This window comes from Zonotrichia albicollis, chromosome 4, assembly GCF_047830755.1.
Source record: "Zonotrichia albicollis isolate bZonAlb1 chromosome 4, bZonAlb1.hap1, whole genome shotgun sequence".
Lineage (NCBI taxonomy): Eukaryota > Metazoa > Chordata > Aves > Passeriformes > Passerellidae > Zonotrichia > Zonotrichia albicollis.
The window spans coordinates 64,095,147-64,119,548 of record NC_133822.1 but is presented as its reverse complement, the minus strand read 5'-3'; the positions used below and the strand labels follow the sequence as shown (position 1 = coordinate 64,119,548).

Genomic DNA, 24,402 nt, shown 5'->3' with positions numbered 1-24,402 from the left:
AAATCACATTTTTACAACTAACCTAATGTTTTTACAAGACAAATCTCACAGTGAAGTATGAGAAGTACATAACATGTTTCAGATATTCAAGTATGCAACTACTGGGAAAGTTTGGCCTCATTTCTCTAAAGAGGGAAAGGTGCCAACATATGGGCAAAACTCTATTACAGTTTATCTGCAGCTAGAGATACGAAATATGTACAAAGCTGTGCAATGCTTTTGTTAGATGGGTCACCCTGTAGGCTTCTGCTAGAGAAAAATGCAGAGCCAAGTCTTGCCTGTGGAGCCAGCTCTCTCCCAGTGACTCCATGCTTGATAAGGGCAGGACTTTCACCATGGGCACTCTCATTGCAAAGATCTAGCAGCAAAGGCATGGCATTTGGCCTTTACATGACCCAGTGAATATAAACTCAGATTAGAGGGAAATAAAAGATTGTATTTGATAGCATGTGAGAAAACAACAACATAAATAAGTGTGCTCTACACACCCTGGAGAGATCATTATGCAGGGCTTTCCTGTGGTTGTTACTGCTGGTGGTTACAGCCTGACCTGGTGTCACAGGCTACTCATGCTGGTAGTGCAGAGATGCAATTTCTCCTGGAGCTGAAGTATTCTCCTTAAAATTAGCCAGGCAACACAGGGAGACAGAGATGAAGGGAAAGAAAAAAGACAGGACGTAGGTACTGGGAGATGCCAGAAACCACATGGAGAAGACCCATGTGTAGAGCCCTTGCATGCCCTTTAGGGCTTCAGTGTGACAGGGCAGAAATTCTGTGGGACCATTTTGCAATGTCACATTCTTGCCCTCAGCCCCAAGCATGCAGAAAATATGGAACAATTTTTACCTGTTTTGGTGACTTAAATTTTATGGATCTAAAGAAGTGTCTTAGAGGTGATTCTTAGAGGGACTTAAGTCTGATTGATTGTCACGCGTAGAATTAAAGTTCCTTATGTGACTCCTTCATGATAGTCTCTATAAATGGGAGACTTCCTCTGTTTCCCTGCCTCATTTCATGCACAGCATAGACATTATTTAATGAACTACTAACTCCTAAATATTTATTTTTCTCCTCATTATCAAGAATGCCTCTATGCTTTATATACCTCATTCAAATGTTGCTGAGAATTATTTGTAGCATTCACAATATAGGAGCCAAGCTCTTAGAAACAATAATTAATTTTACAATAGCCAGCTGGATCCTGAAACCAAGATGGACATTTTTGAGAGCGACACTGGTTTTGAGAAAATATTTTATAATTTTAGAAGTCTAAAAAGCATCTCTGTAGACTTTCCAGGAGGAACCTGCCTACCAGCTAGCAGAGCTTAGTGACAGCACATGACATGATGGGGTCCTCACCCTCCATAAGGGTGTTTGAATCAGGCTATTTAAGATGCCAGTGCACACATTTTACATAAGGAATACTGCTGAGAACAGTGAAAAAACACTCAGTGCTACATTAAGAACTCGTTCCTGGGATCGCAGATTACAAAATGTGCAGTGAGAACCTAATTTTGGTATCTAATCAGGGCTGAGTGTTCTTCCCCTCATCCTGTGCATTCTCTTGCCTGTGCTCTACTTGATGGTGCCTGCTCCTGATTCCCTAAGGTACACACTCTCCTTCCTCCTCCTTGCAGTCACTGCCTCAAGATTATTTTGATGTATCATCAGCATAATTCAACACAATTGGCTTTTCATCATTTCCACCAGCCTGTTTTATGTTTTTCCTAGCCTTTACTTATTTTTGAGAGGAACAAAACCCTCACTCTCTCCATTTCTTTTCACCCCTTTGTGAGGTAAAGAAACACAGCAAGCCAACATTTCACTGGGTTTATCCAGCATTCCAGCTTGGTCTTTCATCTATTTGAAAGGTCAGTCCAAAATTTCATTGGATAAGAATGAGGAAGAGCAAGTTTGTTCCACCTTCTGGCTTTACAGGTAACCAAAGCCAACATTCTACCAGTTATTCTGCCAAACCATTACAATGTATTCAAGCTCAAGTTTCAAATCTAATTTTTAATTTTGACTAAACAAAAAAATTTAATAAACATTTCTAGATGTGCTACACTTCAAAATGGATGATTATAAGAGCAGGTGCTGGATTTCACAGGTTCAGGGCTCTACCTCCAGTTTGTTAGGGGCTGCAGGTAAAGCCACTGCTCCTCTTGGTTCCCATGATGTCCTCTGATCCCTGTCTTTGTATATGAGAATATCTCCACAGCCACTTTTGAGATACAAAACTAAAAGTGTATATGAAAAAGTATTTTCTGCTCTCCATAAAAACTTGTTGATTTTGCAGTTGTATTACTGCAAAAAGCCCAGCCAATGTGAGGCAAATTAATTTTTGAAAATCACTGATTTTTAGAAGAATAAATCTCTAATATTAATGTCAGATACCTGTAAGAGCCAGATCAAAAATAAGGTTTACATTTAGAAGCTCAGACTACATTTGCACACAATCAAAATATCAGAAAAATAACATACACTAGAGTTGATATTTATTTTTACATGAAGGAAAAAATGCTAGCATCCATCTCTGCAGGATGTGTTTAGACCTCTGCCAGTTTCAGGACCAGCTAATAATCACATTGCCGATATTATACTCCTCAGCTTCCAGAAATACAGCTCCACTTCATGTCTTTTAGTTGTTTCCACATACATACATGAAATGACATTTTAACTGGGCAGATATCTTTTATAGCTCAACTGACATTCAAATTGTGCTCTCCTGCTAAATAGGCCCTTAAAAACTACAAAGAGGAAACCAACAACATTCTGCTTATTTCTCAAAAAATGGCAACTAAAGATAACCCTTCCCGAATTTCCCAGAAGTAACAGCTGAAGATGGAGTGGTGAGAAAAATGTGAAAGCAACTGGCAAAAAACTTCTGCATGTACAAACTTGTCACAGACACATGGGATAGTTCAGGAAGTGTCACTGGCCTGAACAGGGTCATTTGAAATGTATTTTTAGGATCTTGGGGCAACTAAAGTTGTCTCAGTAAGTTACTCCAAACTGCATTGTTTTGCTCAATACACACTGAAAGGTTTTAAAGGACTTTATTTTATATTGTATAAGCCTACATACATTTCAAACTGGGCCAGATATGAGTAATGGAAAGAATCAAGGCACTGCCTGATCTGTAAATCTTCAATTTAGGTACAATGTTGTCAAATCTGACGATCTTAATTTCAAGCAATCTTATATCAGTAGACAACTCTACATAAACCAGACAGCATTTTACAATGCTATATGCAGCTCCTGCTGCTTTCAGTACTACTGGTCAGCCAGTAATTATTGAAGACAAGTTAGTAAAACCTGAAAGGCTAGAATTACAACTGTCCCAGCTTGTTAGACGTTTAAGACATAATCACTGTCCTCTTTAACATCTAAGTCATTAATTCTGTACTTTATTCAGCATTTGGAAAGGCTTAGTTGCCTGCTTCCAAGCTCATCAGTCAGGCTCTGGGAAAAGGAAGGTGAGATCGTGGGAAAAATGGAATATGAAAAAACCACTGGAACGGATCTGTGGTGGCTGCAAGTTCATGACTATTGCTGCCCTGCACATCAGAGCCACTCAGAGTCTCCTGGGGAAAGACTTGCAGAGACACAGCTTTGCCTCATACACAAATACATACATACAAATACACATGTGCAGGCACACTGTTAGGGGATTCACATTATTATGAAATACAGCTAAGGAAGGCAATTACTTTAAGAAAAATAATGGTGTATTCCCCAGCAAAGTACCAGTTTCAAGAGGTTCTAGAAAATGAACCAAAGCTCTTATTGTTAGAGAACTATTGTCTCCAGGTTTGAAAAAGAGACCTCAAGTGAGCAATGATGCACTTAGCCTGGAACTTGCAGCTGCTGTATTTCACTCTAAATTGAATTGCCAATCCACTGTGCAATCTTTTTCTACTATAATCTCACATCTTCAGGGCAAGTATACCAAAAATTACTATATATGGGGTGCATTATTCCAAGTTAGACTGAATTCCTCTGGAAATGGAAAATATGTCTGCGTTACTGAATTTAAGAATCCCTGTGGGTATTATATGGGAGTAGTGTTTTTTTTTATCTTTTTAAGGACTCTTAGTGACAACTTCATGTCATTTTTCCTGCAAATAGTTCTTAAGCATGCAAGTGACAAACAGCACATGGCCCCATTAAAATAATTTAGGTATATATTAGCCTATATCCATATAATAGATATTCTATACCATGCACACACATATGCACAGTGATCAGATCCTTATTCTCACCCTAATAAAAGTGGCTGCCAATTTATCACGATTTATAGTATCACTAATGTCAATGATTTGCAAACATAAATAATTGACACATGCTCTGAAATACTTACATTCACTTTTCCACTAAGTCTTCTTCACTATAATCAAGTTATTTTCCAGGACAGTTTAATCTTCTTACTAAATAAAAGAAGGCAACAATTAAAAATAGATTCATATGCATTAAGCTATGTTCAATCACATTAAATTTATGAACTTTAAAATATGATTTAAGATCATCTATAGTGTAATATAAACTTGTAATTTGTTTATATGCAGTCAGTTTTATTACATTTTAAACACAACTTTATCACACTATAACTTTCCATCCTGAAGCTAAATGGGGCAATGTTCCCTATTTCAATAGCTGCTAGGACGGTAAATCAGATGGACAGTTGCTCACAGATGTGCAACTAATTACTGAAGAACTGAGAGCTAAACTGATCTATTACCCAAAAGAATGCCTAGCATTACAGATGGGTTATTGTATGACTTGGTACTCCTCTAGCCAGAGCTTGAACATGCTCTGGCCAGTGGCACTACTTGGCACCTCCCCTGACCAAACATTTAAGAATGGAAGAGAAGCAATGTCTGTCTCTTTAGGGAAGGATAAAATACCATCAAATATTTTTTAACATCACTGTATATGCCAAAAAGTGGTAACAAGGTTTCATGTGGATTGTTCAACATAAATGTGAAGATGACAACTGTCCTCAAATAAATATCCCAAGCAATAGACATAGTGAGTGCTGTATGCTTCTGTTCCTTACACAGTTATTTTTCAGTTGCTTTCAGCAAAGCAAGCAAAGCATAATCAAACAGTTTGCAGCACAACCCAACACGTGTACTAAAAGACCACCTCATGGCAGTTCCCAGGTAAGAGAGCCTGAACACCTGGCAAAATCCACCACCTTTTCTCCAAAGCCATCTCATCTCAACTGAACATGACTTTTAGACTCACATAACACTGGCTTCCAGGGAAGTAAGACACAAATATCAGCAGGACTTTTGTGTTCCCTTCATGTTTCTTGAGGCTGTCCAGTCCTAAACCAAATTTATTTTGCTAATGTTGCATGGAATTTAATTTTCTGCGTTCATACCCTATAAGCAGTTGCTTCGGGGAGATGTTCTTTAAGACAATGTACATTCACCTCTTTGCAGAGAAAAGCTGTATGAGGGAACAAACCTTACTGGGTACAGGATGATCATGTATGCTCAGCAAAATTGTGAGATTGGAGAAGAGCTGGGTGAGCTATTTAGAGCACAGCTGCATGATACAGCCTAACTGGAGAGTCTAGGATTGGGCTGAGGAAGGTCATAGGAGGGAAGTGTAAAGTAAAGCAGCCAAGCCAAGAGACAGACAAAAAAATGAGACTGTAGGACCAAGGTAAAGGGCAGATTTCTTTCTATGTTTTACCAACAACAGGAAAAACAGATCTGATGCAACTTAAACATGGAAAGGAAAAGAAAATTCAGAAGTTAAAAGGAAGGACAAATGTGAACCATTATCATCCTGTTGACAGCCAAGAAGGAAGGAGGTGGAGGTAGTCAGCAAGGAAACAAGACTTGATCCTGCTGAGAAGTTTGCTTTATATATCCATGTTTTCTCTTTCCTTATGAGCATTTTTGCAAGCACTGCTGAACACTAATTTAGGCACGTCTTGCACAGTTGGTTCCTCATCCAGCCTTGCAGATGCCAGAACTGAGGTGCATGGAAATTAGTATTTGGCTGAGCCTGGAAAAGCAATCAAATGCTATCAACCCTAACTGTTATAGCCAGCCAGCTATACCCCCAATAATAAAAGTATTATTAAAGGTATATCCTTTGCTAAAAATATCAGAAATGTATTTATTGAGAAAACTGGTTCAGTCATAACCCAGGACCTGGCACAGAGTCATCTAACTACTTATGTGGCAGTTCTCACATGGATACACCAGGCATTTCAGTCTGTAGTTCAACTGTGCCAGAGAATGATGCTACCAAATTGTATTCAATTTTCTGTGTTATAAAATTGGAAGCCTTTTTCATAAGAGGCTTGGGACACAAGCCAGAAATCTCGTTCACTGTCTCCCTATGTATTCAGACTGAGTCATCAGATTTTCCAGGTTTCTCCACTCAAATGGCACACTGCTTTGGATGGACACAGGTGGTACCATCTGCCACAAGGCTTCTTTGGTTTGTTTGGTTTTGTTTCTTCCTTCTACCTCCTGCTCGTAGCAGAGCAGCTCTTTTTCAGTATCTTACACTGGATCTGGTTTTTCATGGTATGGATTTGGTCAGTCAAAATGGACTGCTTGAACTAAAGGAGTTTCAATACATACTGTTAGCACAGGTCCTCTAACAGCTGGAGGCACTTGCAAAGTGACCTGAAGCAAAAACTACTTCAGCAATATAGAGAAATTGTTCTTTAAAGATGACAGAAACCATGAGCACGACAGAGCAAGTGGGTAAGGGATGGTCACATAATCTAACTTCAGTCTAACAAGGCTAATCTTCTGTTTCTTCTCTCTCCATTAGCTTGACAGAAAGAGTCCTGCCATGGATTGCCTTGTGGATTAGGAATTAATCTTCCCTGAACTGCTTTTTGGGGAGGACTCCCTCTCCCCTCCATAACCCACAGAAGACAGCAATAGGTTAGACTACTTTTAGCTGTTATCCTGTCTCAATCTGAACTAGCTTAATTGCTCCCACCTTTTACATGACAAAATTTCTGCCTTTCAAATCAAAATACACCTTAGGGGGAAAGGATGAAGACCACCCTGTATGGTCAATGACCCAGCAGAAACAGGACAACCATGAATAACCTCCCCATCCTGCAAACGCCCTCTCCCTCATGAGACAACTGCACCTCTGTGGTCAGGGCCAAGGTCTCAAATGCCATTATTTCAAATAGATGAGAAACTCAGGCTGATTGGTTGTATCCAAGTGCAAAATTTTGCAAGCAGATAACATGCTGCTCTGGCACTGCAACTGCCAGGGAGATAATGGCTTCTGAAAACAGCAAGGAACAAAGTGTGGCACTTGTTCTGCAGTGCCTAAAGCTGATGCTGCTGTAAGTACGGGTAAGAACATATTGAGTTCTTTTTTTTAGTTTTTAATGTTTGCTTCTAGAGCTAAAAACAGATCATAAACCACTTTTCTTTGAGGAGAGATCTTGTTTGTTTGTCAAAAAGGGCAAGCACTGGGTCAGGGATGGAAAGCTGTGCTATCCGGTTCCCAGCCACAAACTTAATTCCCCTGAGCCTTCAGCTATATGGAACATATGGAGCAGATACTTTTCATATAGACTTTTACATGCCCATGAAACTTTCATCCAGCTGTTGAGCTAACAAGCACAGTGCCCTTGATAGGATGGAGCACATAGGATAAAACTACATACTGCTTTTTGAGCTTGATTTTGAGAATGGATCTTCACATTTCAGTGAAGACATTACAACACTGAAACCACGTCCACATGGAAACAGAAGAATTTAATATTAAAATTTTTAAGGTGATATCAGATGCTAACCTAATACTCTAAACATTGCAGTGTATTTAGATCTCTAATTAACTCAGAATCACACAATATCTGGCCAATGCATTATCTTCCCTCACCTCTAGGCCATCTCTATTCTGCCCTCTCCACCTCCTTGACCACAGACACCAGATTTCACTTCTAGCACATGAGCTCTTGAGTTTTAATACTGACTTACTTTCTCCTCTGCTTGGCTCACTGCTATTCTCTTGGCTGGCTCTAGACAGCACTTTGTAAGGACACTGACTTTTTTCCTGAAGCCTCCCCCTTTCTTTTGAGAGCAAATGGAGCCAAGACCAGCCGGCGTGACACACTCCCTCCATGCAAGGGATCTATTTGTGCAACCTGCTGCTCTCCCAGCAATGCAAGATGATCCCCATGCCATGAGCATCACCCAGCACAGGACACAGGAGACAGACCAGCATTACACAGCAGAACAATGTTTACTCTTAGTTTTCCAGGAATTCAACATAATCCTGCATAGCCAAGTTTTTAAGTTACTCAGTGTCCTGGTTTCATCCAGGACAGAGTTAATTTTTTGTTTTGCAGTAGCTGTGAGGGGACAGAGCTTGGAGCTGTGTGGGTATGTCTAGGTTGTTATTCTATACCATCCACATAATCACTGGTGGGGGCAGGGAGGGGCATGGAAATAAAGGACTCTTATTCTAGGAAGAAAAGTGTGGCTTTGGGTCATACAAAAGAGTGGCAGGTTGGCCATTTTTAATTTTCTCAGGATGCACCACCTGCACCACCTCAGGCTGGCTGGTGAGCATTTATTTCCATGTAAATCACCCTCTTTTTGTATACTTGTGCTATTAATATTCCTGCTCTAACTGTTCATTTTCATATCTCATTGTTGTTTCCAGTAAATTATTTCTTATCTCAACCTGTAATTTCCCCCTTTTTATGTCTCCAATTCTCAACTCCACCCCTGGTGTGGGAAGGGGAAAGAAAGCAGGGTGAGCAAGTGAGTGGTTGGTTTGGGAAGTCTTGGGGATATGGGGGGTCACTTATCTGAGGAATGCTGTTCCATTTATAAACCATGACATCCAGAATTAAAAATTAACCAAAGATCACAAGTTCAGTTTTCCTTTCACTTTCCTACTCCTTTGAAGTCCTAAAACATTATTTCTGTTTCCCTCTGTTCCCCATTCTCATGTAGTCCTCTTTTTCTTTAATCCCTTGGCCTCTGTGGGACAGGGAAGAGAAGAGGCAAAGAAACATATGGGAAAATGAAGCAGACTGCCATCTGTGTTTGTGCTGACCCTAAAAACCAATATAAACACAGACCAGTTAGACTAGCTCACATTCACCAGCAGTTTTCAAAGTACTGAAGAAGCCCAATCATTTCAAAATACCTGTAAGCATTTCACTGACAAGAATTATCAGGAATCCTGTGTTATTCTGGTGCTATGCAGACTTACAGGTAGATCTGTGCTTGCCATGAAATATTCTACAGCTGCTGCTTTGGTTTGAAACAACCCCAGCAACACCAACCATCCCCTCTTCACAGCACAGTTGTTAACTACTAACTGAAGAACACAAAAATTCACCAAAATTGTTCTGCAACCATTACTGTTCAATCAAGGTAAATGGTGCAACATTCAAGAACATTGCTCCCGAGCCTCACACCTCAAAAAAGAAAATCAGAATCTGTTATATTACATTCTCCCTTTCATCTTTGTGTCACTGAAGGCATTCCACAGGCAGTTTTACCTCTGACAGCACGATTTTCAATCAGTCTGCTCTTGCCTGGATTTGAAATAGGACACTACATGAAATTGGATCCTGGTAGCCTCAAACATGCCCAGGCTTGCAGAGGAGGTAAAACAAAAAGAAAAAGAAGGTTTTTTTTTAAACACAGGGTGCTAGTAAAACTGATTTTAAAGTGCCACTTCATTTCTCTCAACTGGAAGTAATATATTACCTCTATAAAGTCTTTTATACTAAGTTCTTGGAATTCTTTATTTACACAATGCCATTGGTGCCCATCTCACCTTAGAAATACACATTTTAGTAGTCAACCAAAGTGATACAAACCACCGAAGTAAATAAGACTACCTTAAAATTGGCTTCACTACCTTTTCCCATATATCTGCCAAGCTAGGGCCGAGTCCTGCAGTCTCTTTCATCATGTACTCAGTACTCACACCAGAATTTGAAGGTTTACTCCTTGAATTACAGAATACAGCTTGCCTTATTGGAGAAAGAAGCAGGCATGACAGTGTGACTGTGAAAAAGGAGAGGAAAAAATGCAAAGTGTAGGAAGGTAAAGAGAAGCAAAGATTGTTAAATGGAGAATGAGGCATGGATAAGAGAGAATAAGAGATATAAGGAGACAGCAGCAAATAGTGGTATGGAAAACAAGAGGAAAGATGTAACAGAATAAAAAGTTTGTCCTGTGCACTGTAGGGGTTTATTTTTAATTTTATTTAAAAAGTAAAAATCACCCAAAGTTCACTCCTTTGTCATCCTGAACTGAGATGTCCATTCCTCTGAAGTGGGGTATGAAAGGATGTAAGGACTACTGGTATGATGAGCCAGGCAAGCCTCACCTGAGACCAGCTGGATGGATCACTGAAGTTCCCAGTGTCTTTTTTAGTGACTGATTTCTCCCATGATAGCCCACTGCACTGCAAATTTCATTCTTTTGTTTGTTTCTAAAAGTGGAAAAAAGAACCACTACAAAGCCTGGTTGGAAGTTTGAGTGAAATTTCATCTTCCCCACTGAGAAATGTACAAAAATCACAACCTTCTCATTAATACAACAGTGGCCTGGCTGTGCCTTTTGCCGAACAGATCAGAAAGCATCACAGCAATCCAAAGTTATAACAGCAGGAATGTCTCATTTGTCCATCAAATCCAAGGAACAAGGTGAATCTCAGCCTAATTGCAAGCAATATAAGAACACTTTCCTCCTTTAAATCAGGCAGAAGGGCTCTTCTCATCTTCAGCATCTCTCAGAGAATCAGCCTGATTCCCTCCACACTCTGCCTTGCTTTCTCTGTGACCTGTCTTGCTAATCTGGAATCCTTCAGAGCTGGGAACGGGACCCCCTGCCTTGTTTCCCATCATCTGCGCTGATTTATGTCAGCAAGCCAGGCCAGCTGGCTGCCTGCACACCCAGAGAGCCCATACACCCTGACACTGCTCACTAAAGAGAAAAGCAACAAAAAAAAAATCCCATACACCCCTCTCTCCAGCCCAAAAACGCCCAAAAATCTAGCGTGGCTTTGCCTGCCAGGTTAAACCTTGGTCTCTCCTTGTGAGCATCATCTACCTGCGGCTGCTGGCCAGGACACTGCCCTGGCTGGGGCTGCTCCTCTGGGGCTGAGCCCTCTTCTGCAAATTCTTCAATGCTATTTCAAGGCTGGGGAAGGGTACTGTTACTAGTTTACTAAGAAAGATACATATGTCGACACTTTTTTTAAAAAGAAACCATCCGGAACAGCGATAGGAGCTGGCTCGGGCGGATGCCGTCCTATCTGGCAGAGCAAGTCACAGCAGGTTCTGCAATCGCCAGCTCTGCAAACAGATTTCCCCGCACCCCTCCACGGGACCTTAACTTGCCCTGTGCTCTTGAGCAGAGGATGAACACATCTGAAAATACTGATAGGGAATGGCTGGGGAAAACCCGCTTTTTAAATTTTCTTATTTGTTTTTTTTTCTTTTCTTTTTTTTTTTTTTAATAATTTGTTTTTGCTTTTTTAGTTTCTTTTCTTAGGTGTGGTTTTTGTTGGTGTCCCCCTCCCCGCAATAAAACTTCTGTCTTTCTCGCTTACATGGGGCATGAGCTACAGGAATAAGAGCTTGTTCAGTTCAAGCACTTTTTTTTTTTTTCCGCCAGCAGCGCAAACCGCGTTTGGATGCACACGAAGGGAAAGGCAATATTTATAAAGGAAGTTCCCACACTTCCTCTTCAAACAAATCACTTCTGGCTGGTTTTGCAATTACAGACCTACCGTGAAAAGAGGGTGGAGGAATAAAAAAACATTGGGTATACTATTTCCTTTTAAAGTCACTTGCTCCTGAAAATCAAGCTTCCAGAGAGGAAGGAGTTAAGCACTCAGGACAAACTGTCAAGTTTTCAGTAACTAATTTACTCTTCCTGCAGGCCTGGAGGAAATCCTCAGCTGCCACAAATATTCCTTGCTCATTTCAATACTACTCGTTGTGAAATGGATTTTAATGGCCAAGCAAAGCCATGCAAACCGCAGATGTAATTAAAGCCACTGAAAGCGGCTCCACAGAAGGCTGGGCAGCGCCCCGTGCCCCACCTGGGGGCAGATGCCGTGGCACAGGCTGGCAGGGTGGCAGTGACACCAGGACACCTCATCCCTGGCCCAGCACACGGTGCTGCTGCTGACAGGGTGGATCCTGCTCTCTGGAAGGGCAGCAGGGCTCACAGCAAAGGTGCAGCAGGGGATGGACAGGGAGCCAGGGGCTCGCTGCAGCTGGGACTGGCTGTGCCAGGGATCAGTGCCTCTGCAGGGCACTGCTGCATCCAGTTGGAAGCATTTGCTCTCACCCAGTTTTCATCCCATCCCCTGCTCCCTGGGTTACAAAGCTCTGCCACCCCAAACCCATTTGTTTGCAGTGCTAAAAACCTCTTCATCCGTGGCCAAACTGTATTTGACAAGCTAATTTCTCTCCACACAGAGTGGCTTAAAGTCTGCAACACTAGCATAGGAAGTAAAGATTTTTCTGACAATTCACAATAAATCAGCTTCCTATTTGAATTGACATACCTTAATTTCCTCTGCAGTGAGTCTAACTACTAGTTTACCCAAAAGGTTGGTAGTCCCCTGGTATTGAAATCTGTATAAGATCCATACCCAGCAAAGGAAAAAACAAAAGTTTTCCCGAAACTCTTATCCAAAGCGTGGGAGGATGGAAAATAAGATCAGCATACCTTGCTGAAAATAGTTCTTGAGATAAAAGATATGATTGCTCTGGCACTAACCTCCTTCCCTCCCCTCCTCAGTCACAGTGAGGTGCAAATGCCTTAGGAAACTCCCTGCCCCCACTACACACTTTTCTCATGTTTAATCTTAGGTTAGAACACAATTGGCTTTGGGCTTGAGTAACCTTTCATGCAAAAAAATTCCACACCTTTCAGTTACTAATTTCATTTGATAACAGCTGTAGAAAACTTCCTCCATATTTGTGACGTTAAATCACTGCCAAATTCTGTTTTCTGGTGCCAGCTGCTCAGAATAAAGCTAAAAAGCTTTCCAAAACAATTATATTTAAATTATTAATTAACACCACTTGGAATATTATGACTAAAATCAATTAGTTTATGCAAAGGTGTCTACAATCCTGAAACAAAGTAACAGTGAAAGAGATGCTTTAGCTGGTGAATAATTAATACAGCCTTTCATTTGTTTCACCTCATATGCCAAGTAAGACAAAAGGAAAGTCATCAATGCAAGTGGATCACAAAGGTAACAACATGATTATTATACATTTATAGCCTCTAAACTGTTTAAGTGAAAAGTTTTCAGGACCAAAAATGCTTCTGCAATATCAGATGCAGAACAAACTAAAATACAGTTTTGACCATCTTGATGAAACAACAAAGATAAGAAAAGCAGAGCTGCCTCCTCAGCTTGCTTGCTGTAGGTAAGCAGGAAGATCTCTCATCAGCTGTAAGAAGTTAGGTCCTCTGAAACCTCTGTCTTCAGGCTCACAAGATCCAAAGGGGCTTCCCACTTCTGGAAGCAAAACACCATTGTTTGGCCAATTACCTCCACAGTTTTTACCATGAAGGCATGTGACTTTATACCCACATACATACTGCTTCCTCTCAGACACCAAAAGAAGCATTTTTCTAGTCTGACATGCTCCAGGTTTCTTGGCAAAGCAAAACTCTTTCAAAAAAGTGGATTTTGGTAAACAGTGTGCAGATTTCCTGGGGATTACCAGAACTACATACCTCTTGTTAAAATATGCTTCCGTGACACGAGGTGATGTCAACGGAAGAACAGCATAAATCATTATTTGCTGCAAAACAAAAAGCTTAGCATGTGTTAATTTACAGCATTCCTTAACTTGATTATGTGGCTAGGAATCAGCAAGCAGTTGCCATTATGCCAGTGGTCTGACACTACCCCACTTTCATCCTATTTAACCATTAAATTTTTACACCATTAAAAAAAAAAAAAAAGTTTGATTTGTACATGTTTGTTTTTATTTTTAAAATTACTCAGAGTATCTCTTCAGAGAAATGTTAGAGATTAAAAAAGTACCTCAGCGGGAGAACATTCGTGTCCATTTAAATGTTGAATTACAGCAGAGCACTAAGAAATGACGTAGGTGTTTGATCAAAGAGTTTCCTGTGTGCCCTGTTAACAGCTCCTCTGTGTGAGGCAACAATAGGGATATTTTCCCACTGTGCAAACATTAGCTTTGCAACATTTCTGCCTCCAAACTGGAGGCTCACCTGCTTCCCTCAATACACACCATACCTTCTCCTTCCTTGTTACATTACTCCTGCTGCCCTTTTTTTGTGCTTTTCCCCAGAGCCTCCTTTATATCCCATCAGCTGAAAACAGAGCCAGCAACATTAGACTTGAAGTTCCTACCTCCTGACATAAGCAGACTCAAAAATCTAGACAAAACAAGCTGTCCCCTTTCTGCATTATCTGTTCACTGATTTCAGAATCTAAAACCCTTTTGCTCACGAATGAGAAATGATGTGGCTTCCTTCATGATAAACTTTCTCCAAACAACGCTTAGCCAACTGTGACACAAAGCCTGCCTTGCCTTGTCTGGGACTGTCTTGTACATGGAAAAAAATTCCATGAGGCTCATCTTCACCTGCCTCTTAGGGCACTGGAAATGAAAGATTTTCCATTCTATGAGTGCCCTGCTTTCCTTGCAGCACCCCTCCTTACTGGGTCAAAACTTTTACACTCCTCCTAATTCCATGCCTGCAACCAATATGCACTGCCACCAACCCGTTAGCACATACTTTTCATATCTTTCAAACAGATGGTAGTTTGGGGGTGAATTACACTTGGTTTCACAGCTAGCCCAATCCCAGGCACCGTGTCATCACCACAGACAAGAGCCCACAGATCTGCTTCATTTGGCTATAAAGGTTTGCTCCATCATTGCATTGATAAAGTGCTTAATGGAAAAGACTGTGGTTTAAATATTCCCCAGACCAGGAAGTTTTTAAGAAGCAGCCCTATCTCACTCCACTTAAAGGGAAAAATGGTCTTTTGGCTAAGAGATGTCCTCTATTCTGCTGTGTTTGGGTCCCTGTGGCTACAGAGCTGCATGGAGGATGTGTGAACTGAAAGTGATGTTAGAAAGGCAATGCCGTGGTCTTTTTGGTATGAAAACTATTTTGTATCAGGATACAAAGAAAGAACTGAAAGAACTCTTGACATATTATGGTCTGGGACATACCTGTGTTATGCCTGTGGTCATAAACTGGCCAATTTTGATTTCTGGGTCTCAGAAATAGCCAAAGAACTAGAAACAAATTGTTTTGACTCTACTTACAGGGTGTTATAGTGAAATGAAATCCTGGGTGAATGTGATGATTTTCCCCTGTCTGTAAAGAAGTTGCAGTTTTTCTCAGTATTTCCTCTCTACAGAAACACTGTGCTAAGGAACCACTTGCACTGTAGGACCCCAAGCACCCCATGGCAAAGCTGTCTCTAATCGGCACGCCTATCTGCCCATCTCACCCAACAAAAGAAAGCATTAATCCACATCCTCAAGAATTCAATAGTCATTTAAGCAGAAGGTCAGGTACCTAATGGGCTGTCAAGTTCAGGCTGTCTATCCCTCTGTCTTCCTAAGCCTTGACTGAAGGTCCTCAAGAGCTGGGTACTTTATTTTCCTGCCAGAGCACTATGAAGGCTAGAGCACAAGCGACTGCTTTGCAAATTAAGTTGGGATGACATATTCTGGCTTCATTGAAAGAGAGAAGGGGGAAAAAAGCAGCCAGGTACAGATCCTTAGTATACTTATGTATATGCTGTTTGTCCTGTATTACTGGCACACTTCAATAGAATGTGAATATTCAGTAGCAGTATGACTGCTGCACTTTTGGAGTACCTCACAGCAAGGATAACTGTGTGTAAACACTGTGTGGCATTGAGTGCTATTAAATATTATATAGAATATATATATTTTACTGTTTATATATACAATACACACTAATCTTTTAGTACCACTAAAGGTAGAGAGCATGATTGTACACATTTCCCAGGTCTTTTTCAGTGCCATGAGTTATGGAGTGAGCTTGAAGCTACAGTCTGGAATGCAGAAACATGCTCCCAGTAATTTCCAGGAGTACACAAAGAGGAGGGAGCCCCTTCCAGATTCACTGGGCCACAGCCCACTGCACATACTTGCTTTTGAACAGCCTCGTAAAACCAAAACATTTTTTTCCAAACAGATCACAGGTCACGTAAGCTTCCCAAGGGATATATTGGTTACAGATGTTTTCATGTAATAAAATATTCCACTCAACTGCAGTATTTCTAACTGATAATGCTAAAACTAAATTGCCCTTGTCTAATGGTTATGTCCCCAATGTACTCCTTACCACGGTAAACACTGGCTCATTTGTTACCATTTAGCCACATAAAAGAATTTTTTTTTAATATGAGCATGCCACAAAGATAATGTATTTCAAGTTTGCAAGAACTACTTGAACTTTTCAATAATATATACTTAAAATTCACTATTTTTGCATATTTCCAGAATAAATTATACCTCTACGTTTCGGCATTATCATATAAATTTGCATTTAAAAGTTATCTCATTCTTTAAACATGAGTAAGTCTAATAATTTTCCAATATTTATTCTTTAACTTGGAATATTTAAGAAAAATCACTCAATTGTCTGAATGGTATAATACTAATAATGAAACATTCAATTTGATGTCCTCCTGGCAGAGTTGTTAGCAAAGGTCATTGCGATGGTATATCTAAAATGATCAAGCAGTTCAAAATAAAAAATTAAAAAAGGAAAAAGCGAGAAGGAGATAATTGTCTCTATTCAAAATACACTTACAATATAGCACTAACAAGGATGGCTATGAAGAAGGAAGAAAAAAAAATCTGAAAAGGAAACTTAAGTAGTCTTTGACCATAATGAGGAGCCTCCCTCAAACAAGAGAAGCTCATGCAGTTGGACGGGACCACATCTCTATGAAAACTACCACCTCATCATTTTTATGTAAAAGATTAAATTCATTAGGCTTGAGACAGCTATTCATCATTGCTCTCCTTTTTGGATCATCAAGATACTTATGCCTGGATTTCCAATACAGACATTAAGAGCAAAGGAACAAAGTGACTCTTGATGTCCTATAACTGTTCTGTGTTGCCACTTCACAGACAAAGACAACCTAGTCTAATTACATTTCAGTAAGACTGGAAACAGCAGGTGCAGAGTACCCTCCGTGGAGGGAAGCATAAGCCACTTAGCACTACTGGTGTTATATCAAAAATAGAACCTGTCTATTTTTAAGAAAATGTGTGAGCTAGTAAAAATTGGAAGTAGCCTGTCTACATTTGATTAAAGAAAAGGAATTCTTCAAACTTCACAATGCCACAATCCAGTTATTCACTGCTTTAATGCTAATGTTCCTTTCTGAGCTAAATGCATTGTCACCAAGCTTGATAAGCAATTTTTGCAGTTATCCAATTCAAATGCATGCTTGTGCTTGGCAAAGAAAAAAATCACTTTGTATTATTGCAGTGGTCAGAAGCATTCTTCAATGATGTGCTATAGAGGAAAATGTGGGAGCATTTCCCTCCACTTCCCCATTCCAACTGAAAGGATAATTCAATCTGCAGCAAATCACTTGAGAAAAATTTAATTCATATTGATGGAGATGCTTTCTAAACAAAACATAGCTGAACCTGACGTGAATACAGCATCTGGAAGAGGAGGACTTTGTTTTGGTTCCAAGCAACATACCAAGGAAACTTTACTCAGCTGACATTTTTGCCATAGTCCTGCTTATCTACCTATCACTCTCCTTCTCATCATCATATTTGATTAACTGTGAATTTATCCTGAGACTGATGCAGTAATTAAGATTGCTCCCATGTACAGGAGGCAACAATGGTTCTCTGATAGCTCCAGCATTTGGGAAGGAGGTTATGCAGCACATGAAATGCAAAGCAACAGGCCTGTTCTGTGGCTCAAGATAACATCCAGGATACGAACAAAGCAGTGCTTTGTGACAAGTCATTTGCTTTCTGAATAAAAGTACAATCCAGTTTTTCTAAGCAGATGCTCTCACACAGAGAACAGAAGCCTGATCTGATGATATTTGAATTTTTAAACCGATTTAATAGTTTTTAGGATGGTATGACTAAACAGCAGTAGGAGCAGTGATTTTTGTGCAGCAGTGACTTCAAAACACATGAGTCTTGGAAATTCACGTATTTCTTTCCTCTTCCCTTAAAGAGCATTTAGCATAGTAATCTGGCCTAATGGGAAAAGGACTAGCTTTCTGGAATCAAAATCACCTGGATGCAGAAGAGGACCTGATCTGAAGCACAGCCCCCAGGAGCTGTGTTCTGGGCTGCAGAATGCTGCCCATTGAGCACTGCCTGTCACAGCACCTTCCACGAGCTCCCCTTTCCCCTTGTTGTTTTTCCTGGCTGCCACAAAATCCTCAGCTAGTTGGCATTACACCCTGGGCAGAAAATCTCTATTTATTTGAAGTGCACGAATAATGTGAGTAGCACGAAAGAACACGCATAAAACAACCTAGAAGCTCATCTATGGGAGGGGATGTGAGGTGAGCAAAGCAAAACTCATGAGAAGTTCTGCAACTCCTGATTTACTTATGAACATAGAGCTTGAAGGGTGAAAAGTTATTATTTTAAATCCATTTTTTGGTATGTCTTGTGATATCTTTCTCTTGCACAGTTGTTAAGCACAGCATCCAGAATGCCTAGCTAACATGTCCACTAGCATAATTTGTCTGTTTCTCATCTTCCTCCCTTCCCCAGCCCTTTTACCTATGCAGTCAATACCATATTCAAAAGCACACACTAGCTCCCCTGACTAAAATATTTTCATTTTCAAATAAATGCCAATTAACTACCCTTTACTTTAAACTATTGTATGCAGGAAAATGCTCCAATTAAAAATGGAATGTCTATTAATTGAAGCCCAAAGATTCCGTTAAGGCAAGTTTCACAAATCCTAAAAATAGAAATGCATTCATAATTTTTTCCTCACTTTAATTAGGCTTTTTTTTCCCTGGCTTGAATTTAAATATCCCTCTGCAGTATCTTCAACTGCATTGCAGTAGTAGGAACCCTGCACACAACACAAGAGCTACAAGATGAAAGATTACTTGCCTTTTCCATTCTTTCTCTGAAAGAGGAGTGTGAAATGGAGGAATGCATCCCACAGAACAGAAGTGTTGCAGTTAAATAGAAGAAAATTCAGAAAATGAGACTCCCAGAACCAAATGAAACTTGTGGTTGATTTGTGTATAGACAGATACACAGTCCTTGTCTAATCTATAGTCTTAGGTGATGTGGAAGCAAACAGCACTGTGGCGGTCAAGGTGAAGGTGACATAACTGATGGTACAGCAGCCAGACTAAGGGCAGGTCAGTTCAAAGTAAGCTGAAAAATATGCTCTGTGTGGCTCTTTGAATGACATTACTTATAGCAGGCACAGAATGCAAGGTCACGCTTCTTCAAACACAGGTTAAACTTGGAGTGTGGTGAACTAATCTGGAAAGCAGTGACTTGAAGGATGACTTCAGGGCCATAGTGAGCCACAGCTAAAACTCTGGCAGGGATGCAGTGGCTAAGATGATGAATGAGATCTTTCAATAGCTGAGCTAGGGGAAGACACAAAGCAAAAACATCATTGTTGCACTTCAGAGGAGCATTGCTAGGAGCAGACAAAGTTGAGGTTATCCAGGTCAACTGGGCAGTAAGCAAAACAATGCTAAGCAGCAGTCACAGACCTCTGCCTGCTTTGCCTATGCCGGAGCCAAGCTTCCTCCTGCTACTGCTGGCAGGATTTTTCCATTGAAAAATGGAGCTTTGAGATAAAATTCAGGCAAAAAAAAAAAAGAGGGAGAAGTGTTAGAAATGAATGCAATCAAGTCACTTGAACCTTTCACATTTGCATGAAGTAAATTTGCCATCACCTAAAGTCATTAAAAATGAAAAAAAAAGAAGGATGACTTTTTAAATTGGTATTATCCAGTTCAGGCAGAACTTTCAGGCTAAGTGGTGAATTTGTACAAGAGTATAATACTACTAGAGGAACACTATGTTATAAAACTAGAGGAACGCTATGTTATAAAACCTATGAGCACAAATTTATTTCTTGAGTGGGCCTATGAAATCCAGGTTTTTTCTTTATTTGCTTTAAATGGATGCACCAGTTTTGCTGCACCCAATCTGAACTTCTAACTTGAGCATTCTGGTGTAGATGTGATACATAGCCAGTTTCTTTCTCTTCAGATACTGTGAAGAAGCAACTCAAATACCCAAGACAGTGCAAGTGAAAGCAGTGAATCTGAAGGCAAGATGCACCTGTAAGCTTTCAGGCAGCTCCTCTAATCCTGAAAGCACTGGCATGCTTTCCAGGGGCATTTGCAAGCCACCTTGGATTGTTCCAGCATTTGGGATTAGATGGAGGGCAGGGACTTACCAACTAGAGCTCCTTAACCCTGGCCAACCCAGTTATGCTAAGCAGGACAGTATGGGAGGTATCTTACTATTTAAGCACTTTTTGGCCACAAGGCAAATAGTTTCACCAGGACTGTGACAAGAAGAATTGGGCAAAGCAGGACAGCCTAGATATGTCCAGGTTTAATATAGTTAAATTTTATACCTTTGAAATCCACTATAACAGTACTATACACTTTAGTTTAATAAAGGAATTAACATCCAAGAAGTGATATTGTGCAACGACAGCATTTCCTAGCCATCAGTGAGCTTTAGGAATGATGCAATTGTGTGGTCAGGAGACAGACTTAAAAGAGACACATTCCCTCCTCCAGTTCAGCTCCTCTGATCAATTGTTTACAAATCCATAATCCTTTTTTCTCTCTACCACCATGAGAGGTATTTACTGTTTTTATGATCTCAGAATGGAAAAATATTAATCTGAAACAGCAGCAACTATTGCTTTTTCTTCTCAAATCTGTGTGGCATTAAGTGCAATTACATAAATAACTGGAATGGCAGAAACAGACAATTACTGGCTTTGTATTGGTATTGGCAAAGATTATACTGTTTTTATCATGTCTCTCAAATAATGGGTATCTTCCAAGTCTACTGTCAAGAATACTGCTTGCTGCTTTAATGCTGATACGAAAATAATATTGTAAAAGTAGTGAGAGGGTCTTTCCACATACTTTCCCTCAAGAAAGATTACTTAAATAATAGATTTAACCTGCTATTGACCTAAAACCTGGTTGCATAAACGTTTTAAAAATTATTATCCATCCTGAGTAGATAAAAGTAATCTAGCAAAGTCAAGGATAACATAGAAGTCCCTTAATGACAGCTGCATTCTCTGCAGCCTCTATTAGCATATGATTTTTCTACTGGCAAAGCAGATTTAAATGAACTATAAGAACACATGTATATGATAGCTCTTCCTCTTTGTAAAAGACTGGAAAGAGACAGATACATATAAAGGAAGAGTGAAAACCTGCAAAGAGCTCTTACAGGAAGAGCTTCAACTACTTTTGCCCCATTTTTTCACTATAAACATCGCTAGACCTTCTTTTTAAAACCAGTAAAAAATTAGAGATACCACAAGAAAGTTAAATATAGAGGTTGTGTCTATCCACACCTGAGCTACCATCATCCCTAAGTCAGTAAGGATGAGTGCATACAGCATTTGCTCCAGTTTGCTGAAGAAATGCTCAGCACCAGCTAAGATAATTAATTGGATATAGTTCATTCAGTGTGCACTGGAGATAGAAAGCATTACAGGCACTCCAGTGTGAGCAAAGAGGACAGTGTGCTTATCAAGCTTAGAAAAGACTATCTCAGGAAGGCAGACAGTGCCTTCACCTACTAAGAACTCCCCTATTTTTAATATCCTGTGCAAGCTGGCATTGTAAGAGACTGCTCCACTCCGTGGTGTGTAATGAGAGGAGTCTCTTGAGCGTCTCAACTTTCCTCCCCTGCAATCAAGGCAGTGATGCCAGATGCAAGTTTGGAAGTCTTCAGCATTTTGTCTGACAGCATAAATGTTATGTTTTTTCATGAACAGCAGTCATCTGGTCTGCTGCATGCTTTCACCACCTGCTCATATCAGGCACATAGGAAGGGATGCTTGTGCTTCAGTGACCAAGCTGGCAAGTATCTAAAACTTCAGCTGCTACAGGATCACCCAAACCTTTGGGTTTGTGGTTGTTTTTTATAAACAGATCACAATTCTAGCATTCCCTTTCCTCACTTTAAGGAAACATCACCTTTTCTAAGGGCTCAAACATTAGCATGCTGGAAATGGTTAAGATGCTGCTGACATTGTCCATGCAACTTCAAAGGGATGTAGCTGCCCCAGGAGGTGTTTCCTGGCCATATACCTGACCATATGCTGCAGCACTAAAGACCATATTTTCCATACATGCAGATCTTTATCCCTTCCACTTCCTTTGGGACAGGTCTGTTTGTTTTTTTCTGAAATCATTACTAAATTAATAATCTCACAGCCACACATATTTCCACTTCCTGAAGTGTTGAAAGCAAAAAAAAAAACAAACGAGCTCTTGATATTTCTGTCAATAAAGACAGTCTCAGGATCAAAGAAATGAAAATGCTAATTATGGTGCACTCTGTAACACCTCTCTCCCAAGCCAAGTGCTCTGATTAAGTTAACCATCGTGCTAATTATAACACTGTTTAGCACAGCTGGGGCCAAAGAAAAGCCATCTTCTACCAGAGCATGGTTGCTGGCCTCAGAATGAGATCAAGCATTTGTATAATGTAATAGAAACTTGCCTATGACCCACCGAAAAATAAATTTTAAATATTCAAAACCATATTCAGTTTATTTTATCATTAAAAAAATTGTGGACATTAAAAAAAATGATGTGGTTTGTTTATTTTTTGACATGAAAAATGCTGGAGTCAGAAGCTTATTGCACAGGAATTGAGTCACTGTCTCCTAAGGGAACACACAGCAAGATTACACATCTTTGTAATTTAAAGGGAAGCCCACTCTTCTGCGTTTTCTAAGTCAATACCATACGGCTGTGAAGCATGCCAGTGATGAGAGAGGAAGGCCAGTGTACTCTATACTTTCATTTAAAATGGAATGAAGTAGCATGCAATTACTGGCAAAGCCACCTGCCACATTTCAGCAGCACATTTGGATGGAGAACAGGGATGATAGTACCAGTGAAAAATGTCATCAAAGTGTAAGTGAAAGTTAATCCTTCCCACCAATTCCATGGAGGAGAGAAAAATATAATGAATCAATAAATCCCTGCAGCTCAGAAAATTGTATCTTCAGTGGATGCTTACAATGCTTGTTCCACACAGAATAATTGGAAGACATTTTTAAATGGTTATGTAGTTATAACTGTATCTTTCATTCATCACTTCCCTCCTCAAAGAACTCTTCAGCATTTACTGGCAGCACCTTCCGGTGCACCTGCTTGAAGGATAAGCACTACTTACCACAGAGCTAAAAGGTAAGAAAATTGCCTTAGATTCAGTACCACTCCTCAAAATGGCTGTTTTGTACTTGCTCAGTCTCCCTGAGACTTTGAGTAGCAGCAGATGAGCAGACGGTTTTTCAACATGAATTCAATCATTAACTCTGAATTATACAAGTCATCTAAACACAATGAGGCAGCTAATGCTCCTGAGTGGATATGTACTTTCCAAATTCCAGGCATGTTCACAGTACTCCTGTTTCCCTGCACAGATACAGCAATCACTGACACCCTTATTATGGGCCACCTTCCCATTAATTTCTCATGCACTGCATTGGCTCACTTAATTATATACACACACATATATATTTTAATAAATACAGCACTGTTTTATGCAAATTGATAATCTGAGTTCCTTACTGCTTTAGTAGGGTGGTAAAGGCTTAAGAGAGTTTAATCTACTCTCTGGGGAGAGAGGCTAATTATTGCTCTGGTTTGGAAGGTAGAGAGGAGAGGTTCCTCAGAAGGAAAACCCAACAAATTGGCTGAGATGCTAGAGAAGGTCAAAAACATGGAACAGCACCCTTGACAGGGTGAAGACTGTGGCATAATGGGGCATTATTAAACCTCTTGGGCAGCAGACAGTGCTATTTCAGGGGTTTGTGGACGCTCTTAGAGGATTCATGATGAATTTCAGTCTGTCACACACATTAAAGAAATACAGCAATACAGTGAAAATTAGGGCATTTAAATCTTCTTCTTTTTCACTGACATCCTTGGATGCATGACCCTGTGATTGAGTATAACCCCATCTGCTTCCTGCCCTCCTGGGAGTCACAGATCCTTCTAAATGTGGCTGCTTCACCCAGCACCCTGCTCTGCATTCCCTTGTATGAGTGAGGGAGATGGGAAAGGCAGAAAAAACAGGGAAGGAAAAGAAATCTTTCATTATCTCCCAGT

At 40.2% G+C, this 24,402-nt stretch overlaps 1 protein-coding gene across 10 annotated transcripts in view; it reads right to left on the bottom strand.

Moving 5' to 3' along the window:
• PLXNB2 (plexin B2) overlaps positions 1-24,402 on the bottom strand; it is a 250,888-nt gene that overhangs the window by 110,497 nt on the left and 115,989 nt on the right. For all 10 annotated transcript variants that reach the window (XM_026790282.2, XM_074539984.1, XM_026790283.2 and 7 more), the window contains one exon: positions 4,364-4,430. In XM_026790282.2, the coding sequence (XP_026646083.2) occupies positions 4,364-4,365 (2 nt within the window). In that variant the 5' untranslated portion in view covers positions 4,366-4,430. The remainder of the gene's footprint in view (positions 1-4,363; positions 4,431-24,402) is intronic.